Here is a 24,066-nt window from a genome sequence, read left to right on the forward strand (position 1 = left end):
ATACACATATTAGGTTCTCCCCCCCCCCAACAAAAGCCTGTCCCCCTAACAAAAATCGTGGCTATGCCCATGGGCAGAACCTCTCCCCCCAAAAAGCACCTGCAGGGCTCCTGGCTTACATTTTCAAGTAAGTAAAGTGATATATATGACCATCTAAAGCAGTAGGTCCCCATTGGAAGTGAATGGAGTAATACAAGTTCCCAGATTCTGGAACTCCCTCAGTAGTTAGACTGGTTCTCTCCTTGTTATCCTTCCACCAACAGGTAAAGGTGTTCTTGGTGCAACAGGTTTTGAGGAGCTGACATTTAATCAGGGAGCTGGAGCAGGGCTGGATTTAGGTTTGATGAGGCCCTAAGCTATTGAAGGTAATGGGGCCCTTTATATGTCCAGCTGTCCTTTGTCAACAACAAATTGTCGCTGTTTTTTTGTGTTGAATATATGCTATATGGCAATTTATGGACCAAATAGGTATCTAAAGCCATTTGCACATAACAAAATATGTATTTTATCAAAGTAATTGTTGAACTGAAATACAATTCAGAAGAAGTATATTAATAGTGAAATACAATTAAGAAGTATATTAATAGTGGGAAATTGTTAAGCTTGAACATGAAATGATTTTTTTTATTCGTAATAAACTTAATAATGCAAACACATTGGCATTTGGCAATAACAAAAGTTCCTTTAGAAACACAATTTACAAAGATTCATAATGAGCAAACCAGTGATATTTTAGGGAGTAGGCTAGCAGGCGGGGCCCATTACTTACATCATAGGAGCCTACACAACACAAAACACTGTTGCTGTTTTGTTTTACTTGTTTTTTTATCTTATATTTTGGAAATGTACATCCAGGTTTTTTTCCCTTTAAATTTTTTTGGGGCCCCCAAGAGAGTAGGGCCCTGAGCTATAGCTTGTTTAGCTTATACGTAAATCCGGCACTGATGGAGCCATGCTTCTTTTGCTGCGACAGACTGTGTTTTGCAGCGGGTTGGGCTAGATGATCTTAAGGGTCTACAACTCCGACCAAAGAAGAGTGGCAGACAAAATTGATGAACCATGTTGAGATGGCACAGCTTACATGCAGAATTAGAAACCAGGAAGAGGACGTCTTTAATAAAGAATGGGGATAAGTTTATAATTTATTTGAAAAGCTATTGTAAACAATTGCATAACATTGGTAGGATTGGCAGAAAACTTGTAAACATTTGAACTATGGATTGACAAATGATGTATAAGAATAGAGTTATGAAAGAGATGCAGAGGGGGGAAATCATTACATTAAGATCCACAGTGGGGAAAGGAGGGAAGTCAAAAGGCATTATATGTCTATGTATTTGTTTATGTAAAATAGAAAATGCAAAAAATATAATACTAATAGACAACCCTAAGGGTCCCTTCCAGCTCTAATAGATACACACACACACACACACACACACACACACTCTGTATGTGTAGTTTTAATTCTATTGCTTTTCAATGATTTTTACTTCTATGTTTTTAAGTGTTCTTATTTTATCTGTGAGCTGTCTTGGGTCACTGCCAGGCAAAAAGGCAGTGTGTGTGTGTGTGTATTTATACGTAAATATGGAATTTGCAAATCTCAGTAATTTGACGCTTATATAGCACACAGCAAAAGAACATTGTAGAACAGTGGTTCCCAACTGGGGGTCCACATAGCCCACCCAGGGGGTCCTCAGCTCAGCACCATTCACATACCAGAAATTATCATAGAGATATCCAAAAAATTCAAAAGTAGGGAATTCATGGCTTGGCTTTTGCAAAACGTATCTAATTGGGAACCACTGCCGTAGAGAATAAATGGGAAAGGTTTTGGAGGGGAAATATATTTAAAACAGTATCAGCCAGAATGAGAGGGATTGCACTGAAAATGAATTACATGTGGCAATTCAAATGAATTGCAGTTCAGCTGTCCTGCATCACCTCCAATCAATCTTCCAGTTACTGGAGAGGATGTGGAAGTAGAGGAGTGCATTTTCATCTGTACCCAAGGGCACGGACATTATGATCCAAATTTTTTTATTGAAACAATATTCTCAAAGAACGGGTTCAAACTACACCTCAATTGCCACTATTATCTATTTTTGCTGTGATCAAATTTCATGAAATAAATGAAATAAGAAATTGATCAGTCAGTAGAGTGTGGGACTCTTAATCTCAGGGTTGCTGGTTCAAACCTCACAATGGGCAAAAGATTTCTGCATTGCAGGGGGTTGGACTAGATGACCCTTGGGGTCTCCTTCCAACCCTACAAGTCTATGAAAAATGGAAAGGCTGACCTCCTGGAGGCAGGCAGCAGAGAGGCTGTAGACAGTGAGCAGGGAGCTATTTGTAAAAAGCAGGATCATTAACGTCTCACATCGAATATAACTGATCTGTACAAAGGATTTTATGATCTGAAAACAAAGACTCTTGCAACCCAATAAATGTTGTAATAAAAACAATTTAACATAAAAATAAAAAAGTCTAGATTGAGGTCAGAAAACATGGAATTCATAAAAGACTTGGGGGGGATACTTATTTAGGAGACCACTGTAAGCAGATGAAAACATTAGCAGGATTTTAATCTCACTTGTAATGTAACAAATACTATGGATCATATGGATAAAACATACGATTATGATAGAAGATGCTGTTGAAAATATTGGCCTTAGGACCCATGGAGGGGATGGGGGGGGAGGTCTCGAGATTTAGAGAAATCTCTTTATATGGAAATGCATTCGGTTTTGTTATAAATTTACATTTGTAAAATCAAGTAAAAACTATAAATTAATGCAAAAATGCAAAAGAAACCGAGAAGCAGGCGCTAGGACCCCGCAGGGCGCTCCGGGAGTGTCTCGGAACAAGCCAGCAAGTGGCCGTCTTTCTTTTTTTCCCGGCCGAGTGAAGGGGAAGTGAAACCAGCTCCGCCCCGTGCCAGACAGAAGCGCCTGGGACGGCGGAGGCAAGGCTAGGGGCGCGGCGCGCGCGAGGAACCGGCTTTTCAAGACCAGCTCGCCGACGATGTGGCAACTGCCTCGCCGGGCCCGAAAGATCCAGGGTGCATCCCAGGCTCCTGCGGGCAGGATGGCAGCGGAGACGTCGTAGCAGCGCGGGCCGTGCTGACTCGCCCGGAAAAGCAGCGAGCCCGAGCGCGGCGCCAACAAACCCGCCAGCGCAGGCAGCGCGCAACATGGACGCGGAGAGCGCCAGCAGCCACAGCAGCAACAGCAACAACAACAACAATCTGCAAGGGAGCCGCCTGTCCGGGACTTCTTTGGAGAAGATCGTCGCCGAGTCTCCGCCGGAGTCATACAAGGTCTACAAGCGGCGATGGCTGCTGCTGGGCGTCGTCTGCCTGCTCAATTGCTCCAATTCCATGGTGCGTAAAGAGCGCGCGCGGTTGGTTCTTGCTCGTCTCCAACTTCCCAGATTGCGCACGGTCGCGAGATTCCTTGCGCCGGCCGGTTTCCCCATCGAAGCAGCCCTTCGATTGGCCCGGCTTGGAGCTGCGGGGATTTCGGGAGCCGAGAGGCAGAAGCGTAGGAAGGTCAGGGGGTACCGGGTGCGGAAATTTTTTGATCCCCCCCTGCAAAAATGGTTTTACATTATTTCATATTTTCTTACAAAGGAATAATAACAAGTTGTTATAATAATAATATGAAAAACTTTTATTTATTCCCCGCCCGAAGTCGGGTTCAGGGTGGCTAACATCAGATACATAACATTGGTATAACATCAAACAATAATTAAATTACCTCCTAAAAACATCTCAAAATCAAATTAAAGTCTAATTAGATGGCTTTCCACAGGGTTAGGGTTGGGAACAGTAAGTGTTCCACTGAACTGAAATTTCAGCTTTCAGGACATACCGGTAGGAAAACAGCCAAGTAAATAGCTATTTTGGTGGAGGAGGGTCAAGATATTAACCAATATGCATGAAATTTCATATATAGCTATATAATCCCTAGTATAGTAAGATAATACCTTTGGAGCAGGCATTTTCAAAAAGGAAAAAGTTTTTTTATGAACCGCCCTAGTAGGGAAGTAATTGTTCCTTGATCATTTGTCAACCCCCCCCCCTTGCTATGTCCCTCACGAGAGGAAAATTTGAATGGTGCATCTGGCAACCCCAAAGTTTAAAAAACGCCTTCGAAGTGGCTGGATGGAGGTGCTTTGGAAGCGGAGAGGTGGCTGCGTGGCTGGATGTTCTCGGTTGTTAGCAAGCCTGACGGATGTGTCAAAGCGCCTGTCGTTGGAAGCTTGTGTTTTAAATCGTTGCCTTTCTAGCTTCCGAGGTGCCGGACAGAAGGTCTCGCTGCCCCATGTTATGCATGGCTTAGAATCATAGAATTCTTTTTTTAGAGTTGGAAAGGGACCCGGAGGATCATCTAGTCCAACCCCCTGCAATGCAGGAATATGCAGCTGTCCCATACCGGGATCGAACTTTCAACCTTGGTGTTATCAGCACCATGCTCTATCCAACTGAGCTATGCATGATCCGCACAACACCCCTGTGAGGTAGGTTAGGATTGGAGAGACAGAGGGACTGGCCTGTTAGGGATTTTTATTTTTCATTTTTTGGAAATAATTTTTGTTTGATTTTACAAATTTAAAGCTATAACAATACAACCATACATACCCACATTTACAGATTCCTCCGAATCTCTGGACTTCCCACCTTCCCCTTCATGGGTCCTATTATTAAACCTTTTCTACTGCATCTTTTCCAATATTCTATATTGAATATACTGTAACTCCATTGTCTCCATAGTACTGTACTTGCTACCTTACAAGTGTTATTGCAATCCTGCTAATAATGTTTTCATCTGTTTACAGTGGTCTCCAAGATAAATTATAAACTTTCCCCATTCTTTGTTAAAGTTTTGGTCTTCTTGGTTCCTGAGCTTTCCGTTCAGTTTTGCCATTTCAGCATAGTCCAACAATTTAATTTGCCATTCCTCTCTGGTAGGGACTTTATCTTCTTTCCGTCTCTGGGCTAATAGCATCTGTGCTGCTGTCGCTGCATGCATAAAAAGTCTTTTCTACTCCCTTGGAATACCAGCACCTACAATTCCTAATAAGAAAGCCTCTGTGTATATATATATATATATATGAACATTTTTTTTATCATTTCCCAGAATGCTTTTATTACCTGGCCTGGTAGGGATTTTAATGGGGGTTTCTGTGGTACAATGCTCAAATCCAGCCTTTCTCCACCTCGGGTTCCCAGATGTTGTTTGGCTACAACTCCCATTACACCCACACCATTTACAGGTGGGTAGCCGTGTTGGTCAGCACTAACAATTACCGGTACAGTAGAGGTGTGTTTTGGGCACAAGATTCAACTGGTATTTGCAGCTTTGGAAAGCAGACTGATCCCATCTTGGAGCTAATCTGTGTCTTTTGGGGCCAATCCAGCGTTTTGTTTCCTCATTATTTCAAGGTATTTCAAGTACAGGTAGGTAGCCATGTTGGTCTGCCATAGTCAAAACAAAACAAAATAAAAAATTCTTTCCAGTAGCACCTTAGAGACCAACTGAGTTTGTTCTTGGTATGAGCTTTCGTGTGCATGCACACTTCTTCAGATACCTTCATGCATGCACACGAAAGCTCATACCAAGAACAAACTTAGTTGGTCTCTAAGGTGCTACTGGAAAGAATTTTTTATTTTATTTTGACCCACACCATTTGTTAGTCTTACATTATGCAGTTGTGGCTTCCCCCAAATAATCCTGGGAACTGTAGTTTGTTCAAGGTGTTGAGGGTTGTTAAGATTGCACAGGGCTGCAGTTCCCAGCACCTTTGACAAACTACACTTCCCAGGATTCCTTGGGGGAAGCAATGACTATTAAAGTGTTAAAATGGATTGTGTGCATGGGACCTCCCTGTTTTCTCAAAGCTCTGGGGCAGGATGCTCTAAGCTGCATGGGGTATTTTAAATCCCGAGTTAACCATTCCTAGGCTGTGGTCACAGTCTGACCAAACCGGAGAATCATAAACTTTAATAGTTGGAAGGGATCCCGAGGGTCATCTAGTCCAACCCCATGCAATGCAGGAATCTCAGCTAGATCATACCTGACAGATGGCCATCCAAGGAAGAAGAGTCCACCACCTCTTGTGGGAGTCTGTTTCGGTGGGAGTGTAATCCAAAGTTAACAATCCAGAGCCTCTGAACATGTGCAGAGTGCCGCTTCCTCCCCTACACCAAAGCCCCGAGATGAGCTCATACCCCGACTCCTCTCAATTTGCAAATTTGTCCCATTTGCCTTTAGATAGAGTCGGCAGGGGCTAAATTAAAAGGTGCGTCTTGTTTGCTTCGTTCCTTGATTGATTTATTGGAGCACCAAGGAGCAAAATGTGTGTGAATCAGAATTCGGAAGGTGCAAGTGTTGAACTCCTTGGAATGGAATGTTTGGAATGCTTGGAATGTTCAAATTTGGGGGTCATTTTATGACTGTTCCAGGGGTTGAAAGGCCCCCTTTTTAGGACGAAAGGCAAAAAGGTTTGGAGCTTTTTGGTTGAGAGCTGAGGCAGTATGGCTAATTTTCAGTGCAGATGGGAGCTGTAGCCCAGCAACAATTCGTTCGGTGCAATGAGCGGGTTATGTTTTCCCCTCTCATTAAACTAGAACATGGAGTCACCTAAGGAGTCTGGTTGTCAGATCCAGAACCAAGAAAAGGAAGTACCTCTTTCTGCAAAGAGTAATTAATCCGTGGAACTCCCTGCCACAAGATTTTTTTTATTGGAAGTATCAGGCTAACACCCTTGCCATTCATTTCCTTCATATGTATGTTAGAAAAACATAGGGAGGCAGGTGCTACCTCTGGTTTGCCTGGAAGGAGGGAGCTGTGTATCTGGCTGCACCCACCATTGGTATGTTGCCCCCAGAAGGTTACCCACAAGGCAATGTGGCCCTGGGCTGATAAAGAGTTCTCCATCCCTATTGAGTGTCTGAGCAGGCCAGTGTGGAGGCAAGCGATCCAAATACAATGGACCTTGGGGCTGATCCAGTAAAGACGTTCAGATGTTTCTTCAAACATTGAAGTGGCCCTACCAGAACATAAGAAATTCTTGAACGAGGTGATGGGCAGGGTACAAAAATGTATTATTTTTATTTTATTTTATTACCTGCACATTCTCCAGCAGCAGAGATGCTACCATCTGCCAGCCAGGCCTTGCTGACATTAGAGACCCAACAGATCAGAAGCTGGGTGCCAAGGAGTGGATGGACACAAACCAGACACCATGAAAGGCGGCACTCAAAAGGAAGAGACAGTCTTTTCCACCAGTGTTATTTAAAGTCACGGGCGCCGCGAGGGGGGGCTGTCCGCCCCGGGTTCCAGGGGAGGGGGGGTGACACTTGGGCCAGCCCTGCCCCACCGGTGGGCCTCGAGCAAGCCGCGGAGCGAAGCCGCTCCGCCCCGCGGCCCATCCGGGGTCTGCCCGCTGGCGCCGCTATGGGAAGCCCCAGGAGCCAGCGCTCGCTTGGCGGGTCGCCGCTGAAGCAGCAGCGCCGGCGGGATGGACTGCGCATACCCGGATTTCCGGGCATGCGCAGTCTGTCCTGACACATGCGTCATGATGTCACGATGCATGCGTCAGGATGCCCCGCCCCCAGGGGGTGCCTCTGCGCAGCAACGGCGCCCCAGGGGCCCAAGAGACTTCCTACGCCTGTTTAAAGTGGGGTGCATGGAGTCCAAAGTGGGCAGAGCAAGGAAGGAAAAAGTTACCTTTGGTGCAGGAGGCAGGTTTTGTATGCCACTCTCTGACCTCCTCCCAGGAAAGCAAGAAGCATTTTTTTTTTTTAGTGTTGCAGGACACATTACAGCCCAGGAGACTGCAAAGCAGTGAGCAGGATGCCCTGGGGAGAGACCTCTGGGTCCAGGGAGTGTTGTTGTTGTTCAGTCGTTCAGTCGTGTCCGACTCTTCGTGACCCCATGGACCAGAGCACGCCAGGCACGCCTATCCTTCACTGCCTCTCGCAGTTTGGCCAAACTCATGCTAGTAGCTTCGAGAACACTGTCTAACCATCTCGTCCTCTGTCGTCCCCTTCTCCTTGTGTCCTCCATCTTTCCCAACATCAGGGTCTTTTCTAGGGAGTCTTCTCTTCTCATGAGGTGGCCAAAGTACTGGAGCCTCAACTTCAGGATCTGTCCTTCTAGTGAGCACTCAGGGCTGATTTCTTTGAGAATGGATAAGTTTAATCTTCTTGCAGTCCATGGGACTCTCAAGAGTCTCCTCCAGCACCATAATTCAAAAGCATCAATTCTTCGGCAATCAGCCTTCTTTATGGTCCAGCTCTCACTCCCAGGGAGTGAGGGAGGCATTTCAGCCACTGATTCACTGCTGGAGGAGCACACTTTACCCCTGGAAGGAATTGCACAGGGAGACTCTGAGTCTGGAAAATAAACAAAACACTAGGTTTGTTAAATAGAATATATATTCAGTAGGAAAGATCCTCGTTCTATCTCAGGTGGAGATGCAAAGAGACATTCTTGCTCTTTGTTTGTGTAATTTATGTATGCAACAAGATTTATATACAGTACTTAAGTGGCTTACTCAAAATAATACAAAATATTCTCAAGGAACTACCAATATAAGCCATAGTTTTAAAAGAAGAGCCTCATGCTAGCTGTCTACTTCTCCAACCAGCTCGGTTTTTGTTTGTTTTTTTAACAAATTGAGGCCAAGAGAACACCAAGGACTTCTACTCAGGAATGGGTTGTACCTGCCATGAATGGCTCCTATGTTAATTCTTTCTTCATTTATGCTTCACGTAGCTAGCAGCTATCTCGAGCGCTGTCCGGCCTTTCCCCTCGCTGTGCAAACAACAGCACATGTGCACACACCACATTTGAAAGCTTTCCTGTTTGTTTTTAAGGGACCGCAAGACTTTGCTGAAGGTTGCTACAGCAGAGTAAAGGTAAAGGTAAGGTAAAGTTGCGGGTCAAACCACAGGGCCTCTTGGGCTTGCCGATTGGAAGGTCACCGGTTCAAATCCCCGCGACAGAGTGAGCTCCCATTGCTCTGTCCCAGCTCCTGCTAGCTTAGCAGTTCAAAAGCATGCCAGTGCAAGTAGATAAATAGGTACCGCTGCGGCGGGAAGGTAAACAGTGTTTCCGTGCGCTCTGGCTTCTGTCACAGTGTTTCGTTGCGCCAGAAGCAGTTTAGTCATGCTGGCCACGTGACCCGGAAAGCTGTCTGTGGACAAACGCTGGCTACCTCGGCCTGAAAGCAAGATGAGCGCTGCAACCCCAGAGTCGCCTTTGACTGGACTTAACTGTCCAGGGGTCCTTTACCTTTTACCTTACAGCAGAGTGACTTCTCAGGTAACCCTCTGGAGCAGGGGTAGGCAACCTAAGGCCCAATCGCCTTCTCAATCTGGCCCATGGACGGTCCGGGAATCAGCGTGTTTTTACATGAGTAGAATGTGTGATTTTATTTAAAATGCATCTCTGGGTTATTTGTGATTTTATTTAAAATGCATCTCTGGGTTATTTGTGGGGCATAGGAATTCATTCAACCCCCCCCCAAAAAAAATATAGTCCAGCCCACCACATGGTCTGAGGGACAGTGGACCGGCCCACAGCTGAAAAAGGTTGCTGACCCCTGCATCTGGAGTTAGCAGTTGACGTCATCAAAGCACTGTTGAAAGTCAGTCTCCCTCCTTAGAAATTCTCCAAACTCTGCGCTTCCTGCCTGTGTTTGCTTGTTGGTTTGTTGGTTTGTTGAGGGATACGTCTGCTGAGAAACGGAGTGTTGGTTTGAGCTCAGAGTGGGGTGAAGCCGTGGAGAAGCAGTAATGAAAAGGCAACGATGATAAAGATAATGAGAAGTTCAGATAATGAAAGAGCAAGCTCAACAAACATGCCAATTAGATGATTAGAGGTGTTCCGACCTGGCTTCTTTCCAGGATATCAGTCAGAGCTGCCCGGCCCATGAAGTGAGGTGAGGCAGTCGCCTCAGGCGGCAGATCTGCCCTCCACCTCAGGCACCTGCCATTGCCTTTTCCTCTTACTCTCCTGCCACCTCCAGCACACATTGTGGAGGGAAGGGGTTGAGGAGGAAAAGGATGTAGGGCTGTGGGGCTGCAGAGGAAGAGATGGTGGCAGTTGTGGGGCAGGAGCTGCAACAAAGGAGGCAGGAGCAGCAACTTCTGTTTTGCCTCAGGCGGCAAAACTTCCTGACCCTGATAGTGGTCGTGTTTCAATGAGAAGAACGGCAGACTTTATCTGTGGCAGAATTCTTAGTCTTTATTGCCTGCTGAGTTACTTCTGTTCCTTAGTCAAATGTACAGTGGTACCTCAGGTTACATACGCTTCAGGTTACAGACTCCGCTAACCCAGAAATAACGCTTCAGGTTAAGAACTTTGCTTCAGGATAAGAACAGAAATTGTGCTCTGGTGGCACAGTGGCAGCGGGAGGTCCCATTAGCTAAAGTGGTGCTTCAAGTTAAGAACAGTTTCAGGTTAAGAACGGACCTCCAGAACGAATTAAGTTCTTAACCCGAGATACCACTGTACTCCAAAAACTGTGTTACACTTTGGACTACTTTACTCATGGCTTAATTGCTTAATTGCTTAATTGGACAATTAAGCTATTTGCCACACTTAACCTCTCCTTTGTTTTCATTGTGACCCAGACGTTTCTGTTACAGGTAGGTAGTCATGTTGGTCTGCCATAGTCAAAACAAAATAAAAAATAAAAAATCCCTTCCAGCAGTACCTTAGAGACCAACTAAGTTTGTTCTTGGTATGAGCTTTCGTGTGCATGCACACTTCTTCAGATAAAATTTCTGTAAGCAAAAGGAGTCTTCTGGGTTTGTTTCCAGTTAAACCAATCTGCTTTCTGTTCTCTTGCAAACAACCAGTGATACGTTCGGAGGGACAAGATGCACAAAACAACAGGATTGATGTGGACTTGTGGCCATATTGCACATTGACGTGCATCACTTGATGACCCTCAACTGAATGTGTGGGCCAACTCTGTTAAAACCAGTGAGGTGACAAAAAATGAACGGGTGCCTGTAGCAGCTACTCATTTTGACAGCTACTGCAGGCATCTGTTCAGAGCCACCTTCCAGCTCTCTTGAGGCCACCGTTTTTCTCCCACACATCCGGTCTAATTCAGACAGAATGGAACAAGGCAGCCAGTGCATCATCCAGGGTACAACCCCCCCCCCCACTACAAAGGATGGGGAAAGGCTCCTAGGAGTGCAAAACTGGGAGGGAGAACCACCAAGAAGCTTGTGGGTCTTTAACGGTAGTTTGTATCCAGCATCTTAGAACAAGGATGAGGGATGTCAGGCCAGAGGTCTGAATCTGGTCCTCAGGGACTCCCCCCAGGTATCACACACCCTGCCTGGGCACAGCTTTCACCGTCCCTTTTCTGCACTGCCTTTGATTTTCGCCTGGCTGAAATGTGTCCTTGCACTCCAATAATGTTGCTTGTTTGCCTGGACGGAGGCTAGAGAGGAGCATGTGTGTGTCTGTAGAAACAGGCCTATTGCACAAAGGTAAAACGTTTTTTTAAAATTGAATGCTCTCATCCTTTTTTGCCTCTGCCCTTGCCCACGCCTAGCATGGGTTGCCCAGAAGTGTGTGTGACCCTCTGGCTATAAAAGGTTTCCCATCTCTAATAACAGAAGATGGCTATTGATTTTGCACGCTGCTTTTTGTGTGCATGTGCATGTAGGAGAAAGAGCACTCTCTTATTAATGTGCTATAAGAAAAAACTGCTCCTTTTCCCTTTGGGGTACCCAAGAGCCCATATAGAGTGCTTTTGTAGGTTCTCTATCGGTAGGAGAAAATAACATAGGCCAACTAGAGAATATTCAGAAGCAAAGCAGCTAGTAAGCCTGATCTTTGTTAACTGTTGTAACAGGGTGCTCACAACCACACGCTGGAGGCAGGAGGGGAACCCCGAACAATGCTGTGCAAGCCCTTGTATAGACATTTTGAAATTGCCCACCCTGGAGCCCAAGACCCCCCCCCCTATACATCATACATACATCACAGAAGGGGGTGGTCTACTGTGGCGATAACCAATGCCTCACGTGTAGCCTCACACGGGGCATCAGTTGTGGGGATTGTTGCTGACGCCTCCCATGTGTAACCTCACACGGGGCACCAGCAATGGGACAGCCTGCGGATGGGACAGCCGGTAATCCTGGAGCCCGCTCCCACCGCGCCGTGAAGAAAGGAATCCGTTAGCTGCAATCTGAGGGTTGAGTCTGTGAGTCCGTGATGATTCTGCGTGGATGTTTGCAAGCGTCTGGTCCAAAAAGGTTCCGAAGAGGAAAACTAAGCTAAAAGGTGGCCAAAACCAAACGGCCAAATAAAAGACTTTTTAAAACAAAAGTGAAAATAAAACAACTGAGACTGCAGTCTGGTGAAGAAGCCTACCGTTGCCCTGCATGGTTGGTTTCGCTTTCTGTTTGCGACTGGGCTTGTCATGCAACGTTGTTCTCGCGCTTACTCCTCGGCTTTCTCCACACCACAAACAGGGAGAGGCAGCTATTTATTGAGGGAGTAACCAACGTCATAATCAATACAACAACCAATTACAATTCTGTTGCTGCCCTAAATTGGGCGGGAAGATGATTAACTGACCGTTGCTTAATTCAAAGTTGGAGCCACTTTTTCCCCGTGGAGGGATCCCAGCAGTGAGTCGCCTGCCGGATCCTATTGCCGGATCCAGGGCGGAAGGATACAGTAAAAATAAGTACAAATAAACACAAATAAACACAAATAACCACAGGTGCGAGCGCACCTGCAAGGTATATTCCCACAGTCTACAACAGAATCCTGTCTGACATGAAACCTGTTGATGGGTTTTTACCTGGCTAGCCTGGCTATTCTTTTGTGATGATAAATACTTAATTCCTGAGTCCAGGTCACAGGCTCACCCTATTCATATCTTAAAGGTAAAGGGACCCCTGACCATTAGGTCCAGTCACGGACGACTCTGGGGTTGTGGCGCTCATCTCGCTTTACTGGCCGAGGGAGCCGGCATTTGTCCGCAGACAGCTTCCGGGTCATGTGGCTTTAACCCACAGCGCCACCCACGTCTTTATTCATATTTTTAAATGTGCCATTTAGGCAGGATTTGTGAGCAAAGAGACAATGGGGAGGTACCGTATTTCTCATTTCCTCCCTCCTTGCAGAGAAACATTTGAGGTCAATTTGGGAGAGACAAAATGATTTCAGGACTTTTTTCCTGTACTGTTTCAGACATGCGGTGTGTGTGTATGTTTGCTTGGTACATTTATATCTTAGATGTTATAATTCTCATATCAATGCATATTCTGCATCGTCAGCTCTGCGTATTATTTCCCCACCTCTGCACATTGCATTCCTGCTCCTGAGTTCTGCACTCTTCACTCTGGGATTACCATATTCCACTTGTAATTAGCTAGGCAGGCTCTGTCAATTTGTCGGAGAACCTCTTTGATAGCGTTAAGGCTTCATTAGTTTCATTTCCTTAGGCAATTTCAGTTCATTGCTCTTGACAATTTGACAAGTGAGGATGTATCTTTAAGAAAGAGTTCAAGTTGACCTTGAACGAAACATCAAAGGTGTTCTTTGCAATTTTGCAAAATATACTCGTTTACCACCTAAAAGGTACTCCCTGGTTAACTCTTTTAATTTAACTTCCTAGTTTTCAAATGACTGAAGATTTTGACAGATTTTTCTGAGCACTTAGGGTCAAAAGAAAGTACGTGATTTCTTCGTTCTGTGAACCGCCCAGAGACCTCTGGGTATAGGGCAGTATATAAATTCAATTAATAATAGTAATAATAATTTAAAACAACTGTTGAGATACTTCATTCCGAATCCGCTAGACATGAGTGTTTTCTTCTATGTATGGGTTGTTTTTGTGTACAGTGCTTAGGAATGCAAATGATTAGGCTGTTTGCAAATGCATTAAATAAGTAAATAAATACTTCAGCTCCCTGCGTGGGTTTCAACTAAGGACTCCCACTAGCAGAATGGGGTTTCCCCCCTGCACCCCCCCCCAAAAAAATGGCTCGGAGGGTCAAGAGAACCCCAGAATAGTTTGCCTCTCAAATAACAGCATTCTGTGCCCATTGGGCAGTTTTGCAGGTTCATTGGCCTTCCTTAGGGTTTTGTTTTTGCTTTTTAAAAAAAGGTTTTGCTGCACTTACGTTAACTTGCAGGTTCTCCTGAACGTTCTGATACCTTCCTCTAATTTGGTAATGATTTTGCTCTTAGCATATGATGCTTTGCTTCCTCGCTCGGTTTCGCGAAGAGATGCCCAAATGCACCGCTTGCAGATTTTTCTAGTAATCGAAGGTGTCTTAGAATACATGTGTACTAAATTTCATGGGGGAGGGGAGGACGTAACCATTTTCATACATCCTTTTTCTGAGTCGTCATGTGAGACTTATGCGACACCTGTGGGAACGTTTATATTTGAAAATTACCGTATATACCCGAGTATAAGCCGACCCAAATATAAACCGAGGCACCTAATTTTCCTACAAAAACCTGGGAAAGCTTATTGACTCAAGTATAAGCCGATTCACCTTTGCCGCTGTGGAGGTGGCGGAGGAGGAGGAACGAGCAGCCCGAAAGCAGCCCTTTGGGCTGCTCCTTCCTCTTCCTCCTTTGCCAAGTTTGCATTTATGTGAGCAGGTCAGGAATGGAACAAGCTGCTTGGGGAGAGTAAAGAACCGCTGTATGCACACGAAAGCTCATACCAAGAACAAACTTAGTTGGTCTCTAAGGTGCTACTGCAAGGAATTTTTTAGTTTATTTTGTTTTGACTATGGCAGACCAACACGGCTACCTACCTGTAACTGAGACTAAAACTAACTGACACAAAGTGGCAGTTGGTCCTCCCTTAGAGTGTTGGACTTGACTGACACCATCCCACAACACCTGCCTGTGGAAATATGCGCGTATGGCCGGGCACACTAGAAAAATGTAAAAGCAGGATGCAGGTGGATGGGTAGATAGATCAGTATAAATAAATAATTTGCCTTTCGCCTGGAGATGTGTCTTGCACCAGTCTCCTGAGACCCAGCCAAACACTAATTTGAGATTGCATTAATTGCCTGGAGCCTTCCCAGCTACAATATGAATCCACTTGGAACATCGAGCTGCTAATGTCCTAAATGGTTTTCCTGGATTTGTCTTTCCTTCTTAAGCAGGATGCTTTAAGTCACCTTCAGCTCTAGCAACATGTGGCGACATGTAAGATCTTAAAGGAAATCCTGCCTGGCCCTGCGCAACCCAAGCTTCCTGTCTCTCTACCTCAGGGGACAGCAAACTTTTTCAGCAGGGGGCTGGTCCACTGTCCCTCAGACCTTGTGGGGGGCCAGACTATATATATATATTTGGGGGGGGGGGGATGAAATAATTCCTATGCCCCACAAATAACCCCAAGATGGATTTTAAATAAAAGGACACATTATACTCATGTAAAAACATGCTGATTCCCGGACCGTCCGTGGGCCGGATTTAGAAGGCAATTGGGCCGCATACGGCCCCCGGGCCTTAGTTTGCCTACCCATGCTCTACCTCAGTGTTCCCCAACCTTGGGCCTCCAGCTGTTTTTGGACTACAGCTCCCATCATCCATAGCTAGCAAGGACAGTGGTCAGGGATGATGGGAGTTGTAGGCCAAAAACAGCTGGAGCCCCAAGGCTGGGGAACACTGCTCTACCTGATAGCTCAGTTGGAAAGAGTGTGGTGCTGATAATGCCAAGGTTGCAGGTTTGATCCCACTATGGGGCAGCTGCATATACCGGTACCTGCATTACAGTGGGTTGGACTAAATGATCCTCAGGTTCCAATCTATGATCTTTCATTTTGACCATGTAGCAAGGTAAAAAGGTAAAAGGTAAAGGACCCCTGGATGGTTAAGTCCAGTCAAAGGCAACTATGGGGTTGCGGCGCTCACCTTGGTTTCAGGCCAAGGGAGCCAGTGTTTGTCCACAGACAGCTTTCCGGGTCATGTGGCCAGCATGACTAAACCGCTTCTGCTGCAACGGGGCACCGTGACAGAAGTCAGCGCGCACAGAAACGTTGTTTACCTTCCCGCTGCAGCGGTACCTATTTATCTACTTGCACTGGCATGCTTTCGAACTGCTAGGTTGGCAGAAGCAGGGACAGAGCAACGGGAGCTCACACCGTCATGTGGATTTGAACCACCAACCTTCTGATCAGGAAGCCCAAGAGGCTCAGTGGTTTAGACCACAGTGCCACCCGCATCCCACCATGTAGCACATTTCTTTAAAAGGATCTGAGGTAATGTGCTCTGCAAGTCTATGATTCTATGTTAAAGCACTGCCTGACAACGAAGCTTGCAGATTTTTTTCTAGCTTTCTTCTGCATAAATACCCATTTTAGTTACCTGTGGCCTAATAGAAACAGACATAACCTGCTAGGCAAAGCCTGATTATGCGGAGGTAATTTCTGCATGCCCAAGGAAAAGCAGGGAGTGGCTATTTGGGAATTACAGGGACTGAACCACCTGAATTGTATAGAAACTTATTCATGTATGCTATTACAGAGGCAAGAATGTTACTCGCCCCAAAATGGAAAGAAGCAGAAGTCTCAGCAAAGGAAGAATGGATACAAAAAAATTATGGAATATGCAGAAATGGCGAAACTTACTGGAAAAATTAGAAATCAAGATAACAGATTTTAAATAAATGGTTTATTGAATATTTACAGATAAATTGTAAACAGATAAGAACATTGGCAGGATTATTATAATAACCTGCAGCTTCATAACAGTATATATTTTAAGAAGATGAATAAATGAGCAAATTAAGTTAATTTGGACATGCAGAAGATATCTATCTATCTATATAAAAATGTTCCCATTGCGTGCGCGCGTGACACCACCTTGCTCCGTAACCGCTGCACCAAACAGCATCAAATTAGTACAAAGAGTAACATGACCATCCAGGACCTGGCCAGAGCAACAATGCCTGTATCCTCACCTAAAATGGCCGCCGCAACTTCGTATGCTCCGAGAAAAGAAAAAAAACACGGAGCAGGAGGCATGCCTGAGAGGTCGCACTGAGTAAGACCAGCTGGGGTGCGTGATTTTGGGACTGGGTAATTTTGGGACTGGGGTGGGGGAGAATGCTCTTTAAGGTCGCCAGTGCCCTCACCTAAAATGGCCGCCGCAGCTTCGCATGCCTGGTGTTTTTACATGAGTAGAATGTGTTCTTTTATGTAAAATTCATCTCTGGGTTATTTGCGGGGCATAGGAATTAGTTCATTTCCCCCCCCCCCAATATAGTCCAGCCTACCACATGGTCTGAGGGAAAGTGGACCGGCCCACGGCTGAAAAAGGTTGCTGACCCCTGCCCTAAAGGGACAGGGAAGAATGAAAACAGGAGCTTCCAGAATACTTTCGGGGGTCAGGAGAATTTTAAAAAGCAAAAAAAAAAAAAAAAAAAACCAGCAATGTGTGGCTGGGTCAGCTAGTTAAAAATAAATTTAAGGAACCGCAGGAAGAGGGGAAAGGAAGTCAAGCTTTGAAATGTCAAAATGATTGTAAAATTAGTGAAATGTATAAACTTGAAAAGTATAAAAAAATAAAAAAGGAAAAACATGGAGTGGCTGTTTGCAAGGCTGACAGCACAATCCTATCCATGTCTCTTGAGATGCAAGCCCCATTGAGTGCAAGGGGGTTTATCCCCAGGTAAGCAGGTGTAGGGTTGCAGCCTGATTTGGTAGCAAATGGCCATCACTGATTGTGTCTAGACATTGCTACTCACAGATGGCACCTCAAACATAACTACCTGCAAGTTTTGTGTTGTTATGCTATAACCTCTTTCCCCCTCCATCTGCAGCTATGGTTGACGTTCGCTCCAGTGGCTGATAAAACAGCAGAACAGTTTCACACCTCCATGGATATGGTCAACTGGCTGTCCCTTGTGTACCTCGTGATATCCATTCCAGTCGGGTTCATAGCAATATGGATTCTGGACACCGTCGGGCTGAAATGTGCCGTAAGTTGAAATGGAGGCTGGCGTGAAGCGGCGGTTTTTGCGTGGTAACCTGGGAATTTGCCTGGAAATCTATCACGGATTTCTTTGTTAGATAAAGGTAAAGGTACTCTTGACCGTAAGGTCCAGTCGCAGATGACTCTGGGGTTGCGCGCTCATCTCCCTCTATAGGCCGAAGGAGCCGGCGTTTGTCCGAAGACAGCTTCCGGGTCATGTGGCCAGCATGACTAAGCCGCTTCTGGAGAACCAGAGCAGTGCATGGAAATGCCGTTTACCTTCCCGCCGGAGTGGTACCTATTTATCTACTTGCACTTTGACGTGCTTTCGAACTGCTAGGTGGGCAGGAGCTGGGACCGAACAAAGGGAGCTCACCCAGTCATGGGGATTCGAACCGCCGACCTTCTGATCGGCAAGCCCTAGGCTCTGTGGTTTAGACCAGTGTTCCCCAACCTTGGGCCTCTTTTTTTCCTACTTACTGAGTTTTGTTGGATAAAATAACCTCTTACAACTGACTTGCCTGCATCCCAGGCCATCTTTCTACTAACTCCCTTGTTCTAGTTAAATTCAAAGTATTCTGTCATTGCTTTTTTTGCTCCCATTACAACGTTTTCATCGTTCAATAGGGAGTCGTTTAATCTCCATCTTTTCCTCCCCAGTTGGGCCTTTCCTTTTAAGTTTAGGAGTAGTGGATTGTGGTCCGATATAGTTCTGGGCAAAATCTGTATCTTATCTACTCTTCCAAGTAATTCTTTTGTCGTTCAAATGGCATCAATTCTGCTGGCTGAACTGTATCTAACACTGCTTCTGGCATGTAGCTCCAGGAAGGTTGACAAGGTGAGAACGTGCTCCTCAGTCTCATGGAGGTTTCTTGCCCTCTGTTGTGCAGTTGTGTGTCATGTGGAGTGGCATCAAACCCCTAGAGGCCTAGCTAATGTTTTGCACAAATAAAACCAGACAGTGATGCTAAATGGGTGGTCATATTTGTGTGTCTTGACCAGGGGTCTGCAACCTTTAAGACACAAAGAGCCACTTGGACCCGTTTCCAAAGGGAAAAACAACAACTGGGAGCCGCAAAACCATTGCGACATTTAAAACAAATATAACGCTGCATATATTGTTTCTTACCTTAATGCAATAATAATAAAAAACGTATAGGAGCCAATGCAAAGTAATAATTAGTAAAAACAACAAGAATAAGTTATTACTTTTTTGCATTGACTCAGGGGCGTACCCAGGATCAAAACTAGGGTGGGGGGGCAAGCCATGGTCATTCAGGTTGTGACATTTCAGCACGGAAAGGCGAATGAAACCAAAATTTTAGGGAAATTATATATAATTATAGCAGTGCTTTATTACAGTAGTTATTACAATTATTTGCTTGGTTTTTTTAAATTTTTATTCTAGTTACATGTCTTATACCATGGGTGGCCAACTCCCAAGAAACTGTGATCTACTTTCAGCAGTGATCTACCCCCGTTTTTTGGGGTTCAGCTCAAAGTTGTTTTTGGGGGTGTGTGGTGGGTGGGAGAGAGGGCTTCCCCCTCTAAGATAGGTTGGCAAGCGAACTAATAAAGAAAGAAAAAGGGGGGGTGGAAAAGTGGGGTGGAAAAATATAAATTGGGGGTGGGGTGGGGTGGGGAGAATATCTATTAAAAATATGTAGTAGTTTAAAAAATAAAAATAAAGGGGAAAAATCTTTTTCTTCTTTTTCCTTTTTTTGAAAACAAAAACAAAAGGGGAAGAGAAAAGAAAAAGGGGGGATAGAGGGAGAAAAGGGTAATAATAAAAATTCAAATAGAGTGGCTGCAGCAGCTGTGGGGGGTGTTTGTTTGTTTTTCGTTTGTTTGTTTGTTTGTTTTAAAAATGGGATTTCTCCCCTTGGATTAAAAAAGGAGGGGAGGAAGAAAAAGAGAGGGGGGTGGGAGAGCAAGGCAAAAAGCAAAAAAGCAAAAAACAGATTGGGGGGGAATCACGCCAGGCACTGCAGCGCGCCGGCCTCGGGGCTCCGGGCCCCCGAGCCGCCCTTGGGGCCATCTTGAGCATGTACACCGCCCGCAGCGAGCGCTGGCGAAGCACCGGTTGGCGGAGGTTTCAGAAGCAGCCCAGACATTTTTGCCGCCGCCGCCCCAAAGCAGCTCTACTTCATCCTGTCGGCGGCCATCCCCGCCCTCTCGTCACGGCGACGCCTGGCCCGCCTGCTCCGCCCTCCGCGCGGCCGCTTTGAAAAGGATTCCGCCCGACAGGGGCCGCTCAGAACAGGGGCCGCTCCAATCGCCACCGCCACCTCCCGCCGCCTTTATTATCCCGACTCTTCTCTCTCTCTCTCTCTCGATAACTTGCAAAGCCCAGCTCCTTCTTCTCCCCGCCCTAACGCCACCCTCATTGGCATGTTCCCCTCAAACAGGAACAGGCATCCCGGCGGCTCATTGGCCGGACGAAGCATCGCTCTCCCGTGCCCGCCTCCTGCCTTCATCCTCAGTGGCTACCTCGGCGGTAAGGCCCCGGCTCCGAGCCTATGCGCCAAGGCGGGCGATCTGTCCTGCCAATCGGCACGCCGAGGTGGCAAAAGCTCAGCCCTCCCCACACGCTTATTGGTGTGAAGAAGTCGCTTCCTCTCTCTGGGAGTGGTCAAGGTGGACATCAATCTTGGGTCTGTCCTCGGGAACCCCGAGAGGGCTGAGAAAGACCGCCCAGCTGTTCAACGTTGATGCGGATTATTCATGGTTTTTTTGGCCCTTTTTTTTGCCGATAACCATTTAATTATTATTGAAAGGGCATTGAAAGGGGGCATGCCGGAGCCGCGGGAGACCTGTCAGAGAGCCGCATGCGGCTCCGGAGCCGCAGGTTGCTGACCCCCGGTCTTGACTTTTTAAAAAAGAAAGAAAGAAACGGTTTTGGAGGAACCGGACCCAGATCAGGTGGTGTCAGAAACTTGCACCAACTTCTCACTTTCCCCAATGAAAAGCACTCCCTCCCAAACTGCTGTTTTTCTCAGGAAGCAAATTGTTATATGGGTGCTTTTCTTTTGGGACAAACTGCAGGTAAACGGGGAGGCAATTTGTTAATCCCTCCTGTACTGCACCCCCAATCTGATATTTTCACCCCTCCCATTGTGAGAATTTGCTCAGTGGATGTGAAACGGTGAGATGAATTGTGCCTGTTGGCCAAGAAATGTAGGGAAATGAAATAGTTCTGGAATTTCAATTGTTGAAATTTATTCCGTTCTCATGGATGGCTGCTTGAAATTAGTGTTGGTGACGTGGTTTCTTCTACTGCAGGTGATACTCTGTGCCTGGCTGAACATGATGGGAAGTGTAATTCGAATTTTCAGCATCCTCGATTTCCTGGATCTGGGCTCCCTCAACTTTGTGTACCTGCTTGTAGGACAGTGCCTCTGCGGCATGGCCCAGCCTCTCATCATTTTTTCACCCACCAAACTGGCAGCCTTATGGTTCCCAGAACACCAAAGGGCCACAGCCAATATGATTGCCTCCATGTGTAAGTAACTGGACCAGGGCATGTCGAGCCAGAATCAGTGTTAAATGCTCAGACTACACCGCCCTGATCATCAGCCTCGCCACCAAATTCTACACCGGCTGCAGTTTCCGAACCATCTCCAAAGGCAGCCCCACATGTAATGTATTGCAGTAGTCCAACCCAGAGGTTACCAGAGCATAGACAACTGAAGTTAAGCTGTCCTTGCCCAGCCAGCGGCGGAGCTGGCCCTCCAACTGAAGCTGATGGAAGGTACTCTGTGCCAGCATGGCCACTTGAACTTCAAATCAACAGTAATGGATCCAGAAGTGCCCCCCCCCACCCCCGCTCCTCACCTGCTCCCTCAGAGGACTGGGTCCTTATTGACAGGAATAGCAGACAGTCTGGAAACATACTGGTATGACTGCATGGAACCATACAAAAAAAGAGAAAGCAATACAGTCAAACCTCAGTTGTCAAACGTAATCCGTTCCGGAAGCCCGGCTTCCGAAATGTTCTACAACCGAGGCACGGCTTCCGATTGGCTGCAAGAGCTTCCCGCACTCAAGCGGAAGCTGCATCGGACGTTCAAAAACTGGAGCATTTACTTCTGGGTTTTTGGCGTTCAGGAGCCGAAACGTTCCAAAAAGGAGCCGTTCGGGAGCCGAGGTTTGACTGTATCCCCCACACAGAAAAATAGCATGTCAGGAAGAAAGTTGGGCTAGAATTCTTCCCCCATCGTCCTAGTTTTCTGTGTGAATGGATTGTTTTCTATGGAGGGCCATTCCCCCACGTGCTATCTGAAGTGGTACAGTTCAGAAACTTTCTCACCTGCGATTTATTAGTGTCTTTAGGGGGTCTTGAAGAAGAGGGCCCAAAATACCTGGTATCACCGCAGGGATATCTTTGGAGGAGCAGCCCTCAAATCACATTTCCGAGAAGCCACCCAACGAAAGGGGTTCCAAAGCAGGTCCTGAGTTCTAATCCAGTACAGACGTGTGGCTTCTCCTTTTGCTTTCCAGTCAGCTGGCTTGCTTTTTAAATGCTCGGCATTATGTTTCAGCTGCTTTGGAGGGAGAAGTCACATATTTCTCTCTCTCTCTCTCTCTTTTTAATTTCCATTTAGCCAATCCCTTGGGCATTCTCATCGCTAACTTGCTGTCACCTGCACTTGTACAGAAAGGAAAAGATATCCCTTTAATGGTAAATGAAAGCTAATCAATTTTAGTATTCTGCACCGCTTACATATCCTTGGCAGATGAGTTAAACCATTTCTCCTCCTCCTCCTCCTCCTTCTGCTTTCTACAGCTTGGAGTGTACGCAGGGCCTGCTGTCTTCGCCTGTGCCTTGGCCACATTGGGCGTTCGTGACAAGGTCCCGCCAACCCCACCATCAGCAAGTGCTAGCCACTCCAATTCGCCATCATTCTTCGGGGGCTTGAAGCTGGTATGTCCTTGCAAGCAAAGCAGAATTATTAACTCAGACAAAGGTACAACGAATGCTACGTGTCTCTATAGGACAGAAAGAAACGTAACTGTTGTGTCATATTAGATCAGTGTTTCCCAGCCTTTTTCCAACCGTGGCCCACTTCCAACCTTGTTTCCTTCCAGTGGCCCCCCCATGGGCATAGCCAAGGGGGGCAGGGGGGCAACTGCCCCCCAAATAAGTAAAAATCAATACAAATCTGAGGTTGTTCCCCCACTAACAAAAATCCTGGCTATGCCAATGCCCACCCCCATCCTACTGTTATGATACGTCCCGCGGGGGGGCAAGTTGTGAGACTGACCCCCAGGTAGGGACGAAGCTTGCGTGCCCTCCTGGCTACTCGAGTCCAGGGGCACGTTAGTAATATGTGATTGTTCCCCAGCTTGAAGAACAACACACACAACCCATTTAGGCTAAAACTACTTTATTGTAGGTAAATTGCAGAATATGTTTCTGCTAGCCAGCTCAAATAGTCAGAGCTGTGCATAAAAGCGTCTAGGATCTCTCGAGCCAGAACTGAAAGTAAAGTACAACAGTACAGTACAAAACATCACGTGTGTGGGAAAGCTGGTAGGACTAGTGGCTTTCCCACAAGATAAAAACAGACACAGTCATGTGAACCTCGCTTTTGCAGCTCGGCTTGTAATAATATCACAACACCTACCAGTAGAAAGGTAGCTATTTAAATGTTTTGTTTGTCAATAGGACATGTTTGTGGGACGTGGGCGGCGCTGTGGTCTAAACCACTGAGCATAGCACTTGCCGATCGGAAGGTCGGCGGTTCGAATCCCCGCGATGGGGTGAGCTCCCGTTGCTCGGTCCCTGCTCCTGTCAACCTAGCAGTTTGAAAGCACGTCAAAGTGCAAGTAGATAAATAGGTACCGCTCCAGCAGGAAGGTAAACAGCGTTTCCATGCGCTGCTCTGGTTTCGCCAGAAGCAGCTTAGTCATGCTGGCCACATGACCTGGAAAAACTTTTCTGCGGACAAACGTTGGCTCCCTCGGCCATCAAAGCGAGATGAGCTCCGCAACCCCAGAGTCATTCGTGACTGGACTTGACTGTCAGGGGTCCTTTACCTTTACCCTTTTAGGACATATTTTGTTTTAATTATAT

The 24,066-nt window shown here is 46.2% G+C and overlaps 1 protein-coding gene across 1 annotated transcript in view; it reads left to right on the forward strand.

The window, feature by feature from the left end:
- Window positions 1–2,912: 2,912 nt before the first annotated feature.
- The window catches only part of SLC49A3 (solute carrier family 49 member 3), a 32,447-nt gene continuing 11,293 nt past the window's right edge, over window positions 2,913–24,066 (forward strand). Inside the window, exons 1-5 of the mRNA XM_033173550.1 lie at window positions 2,913–3,382; window positions 17,839–17,997; window positions 21,273–21,492; window positions 22,595–22,671; window positions 22,777–22,914. Of these exons, the coding sequence (XP_033029441.1) occupies window positions 3,194–3,382; window positions 17,839–17,997; window positions 21,273–21,492; window positions 22,595–22,671; window positions 22,777–22,914 (783 nt within the window). The 5' untranslated portion in view covers window positions 2,913–3,193. The remainder of the gene's footprint in view (window positions 3,383–17,838; window positions 17,998–21,272; window positions 21,493–22,594; window positions 22,672–22,776; window positions 22,915–24,066) is intronic.

Source organism: Lacerta agilis, chromosome 16 (genome assembly GCF_009819535.1).
Source record: "Lacerta agilis isolate rLacAgi1 chromosome 16, rLacAgi1.pri, whole genome shotgun sequence".
Taxonomy (NCBI): domain Eukaryota; kingdom Metazoa; phylum Chordata; class Lepidosauria; order Squamata; family Lacertidae; genus Lacerta; species Lacerta agilis.